The 14,635-nt window shown below is 39.0% G+C and overlaps 1 protein-coding gene across 5 annotated transcripts in view; it reads left to right on the forward strand.

The window, feature by feature from the left end:
• LOC121868538 (soluble guanylate cyclase 88E-like) overlaps positions 1 to 8,613 on the forward strand; it is a 77,433-nt gene extending 68,820 nt beyond the window's left edge. For 4 of the 5 annotated variants that reach the window (XM_042369242.1, XM_042369243.1, XM_042369241.1 and 1 more), the window contains exons 15-16: positions 2,383 to 2,763; positions 6,080 to 8,613. In XM_042369242.1, coding sequence (XP_042225176.1) covers positions 2,383 to 2,763; positions 6,080 to 6,558 — 860 coding nt within the window. In that variant the 3' untranslated portion in view covers positions 6,559 to 8,613. Of the gene's footprint in view, positions 1 to 2,382; positions 2,764 to 3,637; positions 3,687 to 6,079 lie in introns of all 5 variants that reach the window. The other variant, XM_042369245.1, reaches the window with a different exon arrangement.
• Positions 8,614 to 14,635: the final 6,022 nt, after the last annotated feature.

Here is a 14,635-nt window from a genome sequence, read left to right on the forward strand (position 1 = left end):
CAGAGTCGAGTTTGGTCTCTCGGAGATCAGATGGCTGGTGGGCAGATAAGAAGGGGAGTTAAGGAATCAATTATCTAGGATTGACTGAAACAATTCGGTGGAGATATGTGTGGTGTACGTGTGTGTGTACGTGTGTACGTGTGTGTGTGTGTGTGTGTGAGTGTGTGTTTAGAACGTGCATTATGTCCAGCATTATTTGGCTCCTTCACATACACACACCCTCAACAACAAACACCTCCCCCGCCCTTTCCCACCTCACTCTCCACACCACACACCTCCTCCCCCCCACCCCCTCCACCAACACCTCCCCCCACCCCCTCCACCAACACACTCAATTAATCCTGCACTAAGGTTCATTAACAATCCGATTACACCTCACTAATGACTCGCTGGTAATAACAGAACAATATGGACTCCTATCTCGCTCCAACTGGCATAGAGAGGAGAGGATATATTCTGTGGCTATATATTTTGTTTTCTTTGTCTCTCTATTTATCTATTTCTCCTTTTCTCTGTCGTTCTTTATCTCTATTCACTCTTTCCTTCTGTCTCCCTCACTTCTCTCTTTATCTGTATTCTCTTTATTTTTGTCTCGCTCTCTCTCTCACCCCTCTCTCTCTCCGTCACCCCTCTCTCTCCCTCACCCTCTCTCTCTGCCCCTCTCTCTCCCTCACCCCTCTCTCTCTCCCTCACCCCTCTCTCTCCCTCACCCCTCTCTCTCTCCCTCCACCCTCTCTCTCCCTCACCCTCTCTCTCTCTACACCCCTCTCTCTCCCTCACCTCTCTCTCTCTCTCCCTTACCCCCCTCTCTCTCCCTCACCCCTCTCTCTCTCCCTACACCCGTTCTCACTCTCTGGTGGATCAAGTAAATCCACCAATGGCTCCCACGAGATAAAACCAACAGACTGCCAGACTGACTTAGACCGCCAGATGGATAGTTGTGATTCGTACGTTTGAGGGGATGTTTAGCTGACTTGAGGGTGATCCATGATTCTTTGTCTCTCTCTATCTCTCTTTAATATCAATCTCACTCTCTTTCTTTTCATCTTTATTCTCTCTCTCTCTCTCTCTCATTCTTTCTATCAATCTCTATTCTTTCTCTCTCATTCTTTCTACCAATCTCTCTCTCTTTATGTTTCTCTCTATCTTTAGTTCTCTTACCCTCTCTCTTTCTCTATCAATTTCCTCCTTTCTCTCGCTCGTTATCTCTATTCACTTTCTTTCTCTTTGTCTCTACTAATCTCCCTCTACTCTCTATCTTTCTATTTTCTCTCTCTCTCATTTATAGCGGCTATCAGAGAAGCATCCAGAGTCATTTCTTGCCCATTAATCACCCCTGACCTCTTCCTTGACCCCCTGACCTCCTTCTTGACGCCCTGACCTCTTCCTTGACCCCCTCACTTCCTCCTTGACATCCCTGACCTTCCCTTTGATCCTCCTGACCTCCTCCCCGACCCCTCGCACCTCCTTCTCGACCCCCTGACCTCCTCTACGACCCCTCTCACTTCCTACTTGAACTCCCTGACCCCCCTCACTCCCTCAAGCACCACAACATCCTCCTTATCCCAGATAATTCTCGACCGGTCTGACCACGGAAGACTTTGATTGGCTAGTTGCTGGTGACGTGAATCCTGATTGGTTAAGACGCTCTTGACGCGAATTTTAATTGGATGAAAACCAGTGACATAACAAAATTTAGATTCAATGACTGGCTGAGCGCTGGTGACGTATCAAAATCTAGACTTAATGATTGACTGAGCACTGGTGACGTAACAAAATCTAGACTCAATGATTGGCTGAGCACTGGTGAAGTAACAAAATCTAGACTTAATGATTGGCTGAGCACTGATGATGTAACAAAGTGAGCATAACGGAGCCACAATTATCGTAACAACTGTGACCAAAATAATAACACCTTACGGGTACTCGGTGTAACATGCGAACTCAATAAATACAATGTTGTCACGACTGTGACAATGGTGGGAGTAAGAGGGATAATTACCTATACCTGACAGTGCCACAAGTAGTAGGTAAGTGTAACAAGGTAGGTAGGTAAGTGTCTCAAGGTAAGTGCTGCCACAAGGTAGGTAGGTAAGTGCCATAATGACTCAGCTTACTGCCAGAGCCAATAATTGGTCTGTGTTCACTTCCTTATGTTTACATTTCGATTCTGTGTCCTTGAGACTTCAAGGTGAGAGCATAACCGGTTAGCCACTTTACACCAGCTCCTCCTTCTTCTACGCCTTCAGGCATTATGAAAACCTAAACTAGAATTGACTATAAGTGTATATTTTCGATCCTGTGAGCCTCAAGTTTTCCAAGAGAGTGAATAACCAGTAAACCAATACACACCATCTCCACCTCTTTCTTCTACTCCGTCAGGTATTATGAAGACCTACTGGTTGACTGACTGCGAGGGGCGGCCGTCAGTAAAGGGTCAAGTCACACTACCTCAGTCCATCGTCGCTCAGGACGTGGCAGACCAACGGCGTGGCTCCAACGTCTCGAGGAACTACTCACCCATTACCTTCGAGGACGTGGCCCGCCGCTCCCTCACCAACACTCCAACACCCTCCCTCACTCCTGCCGCAGCTGCACTACCACCACCACCCACCAATCAGATACCGCCACCCACGCCCACCACCAATAATCAGATACCCCATCCACCGCCACCCACTGCCGCCCATCAGATGCAGCCGCCCACCGCCAACTCTCATGTGGGTCCTCTCGAGGTGTCTAAGGGCGGCCCAGAGAAACCCAGAGGTAAGAATGACTCGATAGATAGCTAGATAGATAGAGATAAATAAATATAAATATATAGATTGACAGAAATAAATATAGAGATAGATAGACAGACAGACAGACAGACAGATAGATAGATCCAGTAAATAGATAGATAGATAGACAAACAGATAGATACCAAAGCAAACCACACTTAAATCTTAATCCAATTGTCATTATAAACAAAAAGTCATTTTATTTCCCAGTACGACCATCTCCCGTCCTTAAGCCACCCTAGAAAAAAAAATATTTCTTACCTATTTCCTCACTATGGGGGCCTGTCATTGGCTACTACTGCATGGACGTAAACAGCTAAGGAAGGCGTACCGTAAGGGGAGATGTGGGGCCCTAATTTGTTTTTTTTGTTTTTTGTTTGTGTAGTGTTTTTTTTTTGGGGGGGGTTGGTGGGGGAGGCGGGGGAAGTTAGGGTACTAGTGACGTCATAGAGAAGGGGCACAGGGGGTCTAGCGGTTGGGGTGAGAGTTAATGTTTTGTTACCGTCTAGGAATATCAATAAAGGGATTAATGCACACTCTTTTTTTCTTTCTTTCTTTCTTTGGGAATAGTAAATATGTCCCAAGTGTTTGTGTGTGTGTGTATAGTTGTGTGTCTGTGTGTATGCGCGTGAGACTATGTATTTCTGTATTTCTATATGTATGTACTGTATGTATGTATGTATGTATGTATGTATGTATGTATGTATGTATGTATATATGTATGTATATATGTATGTATGTATGTATGTATGTATGTATGTATGTAGTCCAGCATCTCCTATCCATGTTGTTGATCGCTTTAAACTCTAAAACAATAACTCTCCCTTTGGCTCAGTCTCCCTTCTGTGATGTCTTTCCAGAACCTGTCATCCTTATCCCAGAGCCGATAGAGTAAACACTACTCGTCAGGTAAGGGGAGGATAAGATGCACATACATACATACATACATACACACACGCCGCTACAACCACCAACACTACTACCTCCAATATAATGAATATCCCAACCACCATTATAGCTATCACAGCGACCACCACCATCACCACAACTACTACTATCACCACAATCATTACAATCACTATTACTACTAAAGCAACCACCATTACTATCACCACCACCCTTACTACAACGACCATCACCGCCACTACTACCAGCACCAGCATCACTATTAGTAGCACTAGCATCTACACCACCGCTATAACTATTGCTAGCATCAGCACCACCTCCACCACTGTAACTACTAGTAGCAATAGCGCCACTACTACTACTACTACTACCAGCATCTGCACCATTACCAGTACCTCCACCACTACTACTAAAAACATCAGCACAATAAACATTACTGCTACCACAACCACCATCACCACCACTACTACCATCACACAATCACTACCAAAAAGCACTAAGAAAAATCATGATCGATAAAAACTTCATTCATCAGTAGTGAATATTTCTTCTCATTATTCATTAAGGTAACACCACTTTGGTTAATTAATTATTCACATACAGGTGTTCTTACCTTTATTTTCTCTTATCGTTTTTTTCTCCCCATCTTTGTCTCTGCATGTATGTATGGAAGTATGTATGTATGTATGTATGTATGTATGTAAGTATGTATGTATGTATGTATGTATGTAAGTAAATAATCCTCAAACTACCATTTTCTTCGCCTACACAAGACAGTAGATCAGAATATTTGATAACAAGGAACAAACAACTGACTCCTCAATGAAGTTTCCCGCCAAAAACACTTAATTATTTTGGTCAACAGCTGATCAATATAAACAAAGCGAACGCGCGAAAATCCCACCTGCCCACTTGTACGCATTATAGACCACATACTGAACATAGGCATACGCACACATATATACGCATACATACACACACAGGTCACGTACACACACGATGCAGCTTCCCCTTAATATAAATCTCCCTCAAAAGCCGGCCATGAGCCTGACTGATGCCGCCCCCATATTTCATCGTCAGGATCTCTCTCACCCCACTTCACCTCATCACCCCCTCCCTCCCCCCTTGACATCCCTCCCCTCCCTCTCAACACCTCTCTCCTCTTCCTTTCCCTCCTCTTCCCCCTCCCCTCTCTTCATCCTCCTGCCTTCCCTTTCACCACCCCCTCCCCTTCCCTCCCTTCTCAATACCACTCACCCCTACCCCTTCAGTATCCCCCTCCCTTTCCTTCCCACTCAACACCTCCTTGACTTCCTCCTAAGCACTTCCCTACCTCACCTTTCCCCCCCCTCTCCTACCCCTCTCTCAATACCCCTTTACTTCCATCCAAGCACCCTCCCCTTATATCCTCTGGAAACAAAGACGCAGAGAGAGAGAGAGAGAGAGAGAGAGAGAGAGAGAGAGAGAGAGAGAGAGAGAGAGAGAGAGACGTTAATATCCTTTTTGCAGTTTAAATAAAACTCCTCACTGAACTTTGCCCTTATTTTCGTATTCAGTTTGTGCCGGAATAAAACTGTTTAACCTCGTTTGTCAGGATAATTCCCAAGCCTGTGTGTGTGTGTGTGTGTGTGTGTGTGTGTGTGTGTGTGTGTGTGTGTGTGTGTGTGTGTGTCAAGGAAGCCCTAAGCTGTATACTCAAAATTAATTACATTATTATTATTATTATTATTATTATTATTATTATTAATCTGGCGTGTAGCTGTGGGGGCAGGGTATTGCTTTCGGTCCTGTCTGTCTGTCTGTCTTTCTGTGAGTGTCTGTCTGCTTACCTCTGTGTTTGTCTGAGCACAAACACTCATACAGCATCCAGCATCACACAGATGTAAGCATAAATTAGTTAGGTTTGGTTAGGTTAGGTTAGGTTAGGTTAGGTTAGGTACAGGTGGTACAGTTTCACACATTAACTGGAGGTAACAAGGAACATAAAGAACCATTGTGTAGTGAGGTATAGTCAGGTAAATAACAATAGACCGTGTACAGGTGTGTTGTAATCCTGGAGGGGGTGAGGGGGGTGAGGGTGTGCGGATGTAAGGGGGTAAGGAGGTGAAGGGGGCGGAGGGGTCAGGGGGTTAGGGAATGAGGGGATGAGGGAATAGGCCAAAAGTCTTAGGTAAACACGACAATAACAGTGGTTCTCTGGAGTGTATCTGTACATACATGTAATTTTTCGTGTAAATATTGACCTAACCTAACCTGACCCGACCTAACCTATCCAAACTTAACCCAACTTAACGTAACCTGACCTTACCTAACCCAGCCTAGCCTAACCTAATCTAACCTAACCTAAACAGTCATAATAGTGTATCGTCATCCTCCTCCTCTTGCCCATCACACAGGCCGTACTTACTCCAACGTGGGCTTCTCTAACTCAGCACTGCCCATCATCGACGGCCTGACGAAGCCCTCCCCGACGGAAGAGGCCCAGGTACAGATACCCACCGCGCAGGAGCTGATGGAGAGGGTCAGGAGCACCACCCACGAGAAGCCTCCTCCTACCAGCCTCAACCACCACCACCAACAAAACTTCAACCACAAACCTTTCGTCAATAACACCAGCAACCCAACACAACCACAGAGACAGAACACACCGCTACCAGACGTCCTCATCGACAACCACTACACCCACAACGATACTAAGACGGGCCTCAAACTGCCGCACGAGGTGGTGAAGGTGGTGACGCCACTCAACGATAGGGTGGTGCATGTCGGAGGCAGCGTCGAGATGGTAGACCGAGGGACATCACCGGTCGTGGCTCACACCTCCACCTTCACCACCAAGAGCCGCATACAGAGCCACACCTGCATCGTGCTCTAACACCTGTACATACTGTACACACATACACACCTGTATACACACACACACAGCTATACATGATGGTAGCAGGCACACCTCTTGGGCAGTATAGCGTCGTGTAGCACAAGTATGGACGATCCAATGCCATATATAGCACATGATATAAAGGCTATACGTGTTATATCTCAGTGTAGTGTACTTGTGGATGATATCAGGTGGCACTCTTGTGGATGAATGATATCTTTATATAGCCACACTTACAGAGGATATAGTCGCCCAGTAACTCGTGTATGATATATCGTATATCGTCCCACTCGTGGAAGACATACCGATATGTCGCCTTATAGTAACACACACACCCACCTGTAGAAGATAGCCTGTGGTTATGGCACACCTGTAGACTAATCTAATGAAACAGAACACGTGTTGACGGTCTTCATGCCGTCTCAACATAACACAGGTGTTGCCCAGGTTAATTAACTCACTTGTCACCTGTAAAGGGAGATATATCCCCTAGAGTTACCTGTATTATACGTCTAATAGGTGTAAACAGATGTAAACAATAGTTCTAAACCTCACTTGGGATTATACATATACATAAATAATGATCATCAGTGCAAAATATGAACCAGGAAGGTATACATTTTACATATACCTGCGTCAGGAATGCGTCCATATTATTATTATATACCTGCTTTTATCACCCATTCATAGCTCTCGGTACTCACGACCCGTCAAGGTGCGGTACCGAGAGAAGGTTAGTGTAGAGATGAAGGTAAACAAAAAGACAACAAGTGTGTTTGTATTCTCATCCATGACTTTTGTTTTGTTTATAATTTTGCAATAATCAAAAGACTCTCACCCTCCTCCCCTCTCTCTCTGCCTCTCCTTCTCTCTCTCTGTCCCTCCCACTCTCTATCTCTGTCCCTACCCCCTCTCTTTGTCCCTCCCACTAGCTACCTCTCTGTCCCTCCCACTCTCTATCTCTCTCTGAACCTCCCCCCCTCTCTCTGTCCCTCTCACTAATCCCCTCCTCTCTCCTCCCTCTCTGTCTCCATCCCAACCCCCTCCCTCTCATTGTAGTCTAACTCCCAGGGCATTTAATTTATTCGCTGTTTGATGCAGTATATAATAGAGTAGCGATTATGGCGTAGTGTAGCGGCAGCATCTCAAAGACCTGGTTGATCCAGGTGTAAAAAACGACTAATTGCTTTTTATTTTTAATTATTTTTGGGGGTCATTATTAAACTGGTTCCCTATCGTTATGTTTACAAAGACTCGAGATATATAATGACTGAACCACGGCGCCGGAATGACTGATCAACTGTCTAAACTGGTGGACATATATACCAGTCACAAACCAGTTCCACGTCTCGCCTACCAAGAGTTAAATGATCAGACGCCATTATCCAGTCAGTCTATACCTGTTGGCCCATTACTCAACATGACATCAGGGAACCAGGACCAGCGCTTACGTGAAGGATATTCTGTTTTCCCCTTTAGTGTATGGTAAAAAAAAATGTATATTTAATGTATACATAGACTAAGACAAACTTGTATTTATTTCTATTGATGTTTGATGTATTGTGGTAAGGAGTTTCACTTAGGGAGCCTTTTTTAGCATTAAGTATACTTATACAGTACATATGAGGGTTGATCCAATGTATATACCAACCATGTATATTAATTAAGAACCGTACCTACACCAATGGCATTTATATATAGATAGATAGATATATATAAACATTTTTAGCTATACGATGTTTGTTTGTTTGTTTGTATGTTTGTTTGTTTCGGTGTGTAGTTGTTAATTATCTAAGACAAACTCACTTAAACACGGAAAAAAACACATATTTTCGCTCAAACACAAAAAAAAAATGAATTTTATCTTATTCAAAAACACTGCCAAAAAACCCCACCAATATTGTTTTAACATTAGCAGCAATTCTCTTTACCCTTTGAGGACGATGGTTTAGGCTATAAAAATTAAACCAACTTCATCAAAGGGTTAAAACTTAAACCATCGTCCTCAAAGGTTAAAACTTAAACCATCGTCCTCAAAGGTTAAAACTTAAAACCATCGTCCTCAAAGGTTAAAACTTAAACCATCGTCCTCAATGGTTAAAACTTAAATCATCGTCCTCAAAGGTTAAAACTTAAACCATCTTCCTCAAAGGGTTAAAACTTAAACCATCGTCCTCAAAGGTTAAAACTTAAACCATCGTCCTCAAAGGGTTAAAACTTAAACCATCGTCCTCAAAGGTTAAAACTTAAACCATCGTCCTCAAAGGGTTAAAACTTAAACCATCTTCCTCAAAGGTTAAAACCTAAACCATCGTTCTATACCCCCACTAGAACAACACCCCTTTACACATACCTACTAGAACACCCCTATTAGAACACTACTCTCACTAGAACATCCCCAGAATACCACCGAAGAACAATGTTTTGTTCTCTCCTAGTTTACACATTATTCAAATATACCCAAAAGTTCTATACATGCACCCGCACTAAGTGAACTCTCATACACCCGCACTAAGTGAACTCTCATACACCCGCACTAAGTGAACTCTCATACACCTGCACTAAGTGAACTCTCATACACCCGCACTAAGTAAACTCTTTCATACACCACTGGATCATTCATCGCCTCCTGATACCCGCCCTGACACCGGCCATTTTCACCCACATTATATATGAGAAAGAACCGAGTTTGTTTGGTAAAGTAGATGATTATTATTATTATTATTATTATTCACTATGATGGAAATTTAATTGGATTTTCATTTTGTTTTTCAGTTTATCGTTTTTTGGGGGTAAATTATAAATGTATGTATTATTTTCACCGTGAAAATCCTACTTTGTCTGTCTCTTTAGGCTTGATGCGCTTTTGTTTATTTATACACGTTGCTGTACTGTTCCCCTAATGAAGCTCTTCTGTATACATAACCTATTATCATCACACACACAGTACGGTGGCTATATCAAAGCCATTTTCTTATCATAATCTCTTCTTCTAATTTTCTATACTGTTCTCTTGGGCGACACCATAACAAACATTAATCCTTCTGACAATCCCAAAGTGTAGTAACCATTATCTACCATCACTGTATCTTGTCGAGGTTAGCAAATTGTGGTTATGATTCAATTATGACAGCCTCGTCCGCTCTGCCCCATTAAAACTGTCATTCTAATTTGTCTTGTGAAAATTATTAATACTGAATGTTTAAAAAAAAAATCATATCTACGTTTGTGTTTACCGAATCCATTGAAATTGAGTATTATTTTATATATAGTTATTATGTTACGCGTTTAAAGACCTTAATATTTGTTGGTGTAGTAATGAAAGTCCTTGAGGATTTTACGCTTTCATAATATCGATACCTACGGCACGCAGTCTTATTACTGTGCCTTAAATCATAGTGAATGAATCGTCAAAAAAAAATATCATGTGTCTATAATTCTATCAAATTAACCACAGCGATCATGTAGATTATTAGCCTAGTACAGAAAAAATGATGGAACACGTAGTGATATTTTGCTAATTTCCTCAAATAGCTTGGCAAATACAAACACTGATAGGCTACCCAACACACACACACACACACACAACTGTCACGTCTTAGATTGTAATCCTTATAATACATAGATGATGCATTTCATTGTGTGTGTATTAAGTATACATAGTTTGACTGTACGGTTACCACTCATTAATGGTAGAATTAACGAATGTGTCTCAGAGTATATGCGTTAGAAACTGTTGACTCACGCGACAGGAGGATCGGAACCTTAACGGACTGTACAGTATAACGCTTTTCTTTTGTGTTTTTTTCAATCCTTTATACTTTCACGTCGCTCTAGTCTTTACCATGTTATTAAAACTAGATGTCATATGGTAGTAATTCTCAATACCAATGAAGAATATTGAAGAATATTTTTACCTGAATGTTAGTAAAATAGAAAATAAACCAACGATTGCTATTTTTTCCCACCGAATCGTGTTTTAACGCCTTGAGTACGATGACTTTAGCCCTCCACTTGAGTACGATGATTTAATCCGAGTACAATGCCCTAACACCCTCATAGTAAAGAGTACCATCTCACTCAAGTTATCGTACTCAAGAGGTTAAAAATCTCAATTATATTCTTAACTAACAGCTAACCTAGGGAGTGTTTAGACATGTATTAAGAAGACTGTAGTAAGCTGTATAGACCAAATGATAAATATAATATAAATATATAAATATAAATATATATTTTTTTTCAGCAGTGCAATACACAAGGCCCCCCCTATACCAAAGCCGATGTGATAGTTGATAGATGAATAAAAAAAATACCGTCTCACTGTAAAAGGTTCTTCATTATCCCCATCTTTATTCACTATTACTAGCTATATGAAATAATAAGTTATCATATTACATTATATATATATTAATATAATTGTCTTAACGCCTTAACTTATTTATAGCATCTAGTGTTTATATCTTTTATCCTTATATTCCAACTCTTCTCTTATCACTATTTATCCATATTTATCTCTTATTCCATATTTATAAAAGTTTCTGAACGCTTGGAAGGAGAAAAACAGCAAGACACTGTTAACGATATTTTAAGTCACTTTTCACTACTTATAGAACTTTTATCACTTAAATTTCACTTACTTATAAACTCATAAAGGTATCGGAGTACTTACAATGCCGCAGAGAGCTCAGGGTTAATTATAAACGCCGAAAATCCACTTCATGATTACAGACAAAACAAAACTTCCCGCCCAAACAACACTTGGCGCGTGACGTCATAAACGGCTAACTTACCACAAGTCGCTAAGTTCACAAAACACGCATATTTAACTCTCTAGTAACATCTACACCAACTTTGATAAAAAAAATAACTAAGAATAATTTATGGTATGATAATTGTGCGAATTTAACCTTAGTTTATACCGAAAATATGAATTACTGAGTAGATACGATGTTAGCACTTTACGCTAACTACACTACCTGACCTAAACCAATACAAAATAAATCATACAGTAACTGTCTAAGTAAAGTTTAGGTTATATTTGATTAGTTTATGTTATATTTCTGAAAAAAGACAAATACCTAACAGATCACTCTCTTTGCTATCTTAAGCATCGTTGATGTTAGCGAAGTCTATACCAGTGATTTCGTTTCTAAATTGACTTTGGCGAATAAATATGAATTAAAACCTACCTAAATATTATATCAAACTCAAATTCCTCTTGAATTGATAGTTTATTTAGTCAGAAAAACACAGATTCAGAGTGGATAATAATAATACAGGTATTAACATGGCTGAGCCAGTTGAGAACCTGAGCTCTCCTGTAGGCACTGTATTATGTAACATTTAGTATCACCTGGAATAGTACACATAGCATAGTGGTAATAGGAACACCTCAGAATGTTACCACGGTTATCACTTCAATATTTATTTATTTTAGTTATTTATTATTTATATAATATATATAATTAGTTTCTTATGACAAACTAATTAATTATAGTGAAATAATGTAAATTAAGTAATACAGAACCTTTCGTATCTAAGGCCTTAACATATACCAAAGTCAACTAGATTAGAATTTTCCTTTAATAATAATAAAAGTTTAAATAATAGAAAAAAAAACGGTTATATTATACAGCACAGAAGACAAAAACCTTTCCTTCAAGTTATTATTTATACACACGTTGTAACATCCGGCTCTCTACTAGGGAATATATTAAGAGCTCAAGCCGGATGTGTATTACCAGCCGGATATAATGATAAATACAATACATAGAAGAACAAAGAATAAAGGAAAAAATGTAATATGAATTTGGTTACCATTGCCTTATCTTATTTAATGGCTTCCGATGTTTCTATTCTCCTTATATTACCTCTCTTCCTTTATCATTATTTATCTCTTATTCCATGTTTATTAAAGTTTGTGAACGTTTGGAAGGAGAATAAACCACAAGATACTTTACCGAAATAAGAGATGGATCGTCTTACCTGTTGATGTTATTTTAAGTCACGTTTCACTATTTTAAGAACTTATATAACTTACATTTCATTTACTTATAAACTCATAAAGGTATAGGAGTACTTACAATGCCGTAGGGAGCTCAGGGTTACTTATAAACGCCGAAAATCCACTTAATGATCACAAGCAAAAAACAAAACTTCCCGCCCAAACAACACTTGGCGCGTGACGTCATAAGCGGCTAACTTAACACAAGTCGCTAAGTTAACAAATAACGCTAATTTAACTCTCTAGTCACATTTAAACCAACTTAGATTAAAAATGTAACTTAGAATAAATTAAAATGTGATAATTGTGTGAATCTAACCTTAGTTTATACTGAAAAATATGAATTACTATAAGTAGATACGATGTTAGCACTTTACGCTAACTATTCTACCTAATTTAAACCGATATAACATAAATCATACAGTAACTATCAAAGTAAAGTTTAGGTTATATTTGACTAGTTTATGTTAATATTCCTAAAAGAGACAAATACCTAACATATTCTCACTTCGCTATCTTAAGCAACGTTGGTGATGTTAACGAAGTCTATACCAGTTATGTTTGGCTTCTAAATTGACTTTGACGAAATAAACACGAATTAAAATCTACCTAAACATTATATCAAACTCTTAATAATATATATAATTAGTTTCTTATGACAAACTAATTAATTATAGTGAAATAAGGTAAATTAAGTAATACATAAGCTTTCATATCTAAGACCTTAACATATACCAAAGTTAACTAGATTATATTTTTCCTTTAATATATAAAAATAACCAATCCAAAGCCTCAAATAATAATAAAAGCCTAAATAATAGAAAACAGATATTTTATACAGCACAGAAGACAAAAACCTTTCCTTAGTGGATTAAAAGATCAATTATTATTATTTTTACACACGCTGCAGCATCCGGCTCTATTGTGGAATAAATTAAAAGCTCAAGCCGGATGTGTATTACCAGCCGGATATAATATATACAATACATAAGAGAAAACAAAATAAAGGAAGAAATGTAATATGAATTTGGTTACCATTGCCTTATCTTATTTAATGGCTTCTGGTGTTATATTTATTATCCTCATATTACATCTCTTCCTTTATAACTTTTTATATCTCTTATTCCATATTTATTAAAGTTTGTGAACGTTTGGAAGAAAAACACAAGGCACTTTACCGAAATAAGAGATGGGGTCCTGTTTGCTGTTAATGTTATTTTAAGTAACTTTTCACTACTTTAAGAATTTGTTTTACTTAAATTTCATTTACTTATAAACTCATAAAGGTATATGAGTACTTACAATGCCGTAGGGAGCTCAGGATTACTTATAAACGCCGAAAATCCACTTATTGATCACAAGCAAAAACAAAACTTCCCGCCCAGACAACGCTTGGCGCGTGACGTCATAAACGGCTAACTTACCACAAGTCGCTAAGTTAACAAATAACGCTAATTTAACTCTCTAGTAACATCTACACCAACTTAGATAAAAAATATAACCTAGAATACTTAACAATACAATATTTTTTGAAGTTAACTTATTTTGTACTGAAAAATATGAATTCCCATTAATAGATGAGATGTTAGCGTCATATGCTAACTACACTGCCTTGCTACCTGGAGCATCGTTGAGTCTGTTGCAGTTGTTTGACTTCTAAATTCACTTCGACGGAATAAACATGAATTAAAACCTACCTAAACATTATCTCAAGCTTAAAACCTCATATAATATATATATATATATATAGTTAGTTTCTTATAAGCTAATTAATTTTAGTGAAATAAGGTAAATTAAGAATACAGAAGTTTTCATATCTACGTTAACTAGATTATATATTTCTTTAATACAGAAATAACTAAACAACAACTTCAAATAACAAAACCTGAATGATAATAGAAAATGGTTATATTATACATCACAGAAAACGAATAAAACTTTAAATATTAAGATATAACTACAGTACTATATTCTTACTATCTCACACGCACACATGGCATTAGTCACATAAAGATGATTTTTGTAATAAGCAAAAGCATAGAACAAAGATTTTTTTCCATTAATCTTATA

The sequence above is a fragment of the Homarus americanus genome, unplaced genomic scaffold (genome assembly GCF_018991925.1).
Source record: "Homarus americanus isolate GMGI-L3 unplaced genomic scaffold, GMGI_Hamer_2.0 scaffold59495, whole genome shotgun sequence".
NCBI classification, from domain to species: Eukaryota; Metazoa; Arthropoda; class Malacostraca; order Decapoda; family Nephropidae; genus Homarus; species Homarus americanus.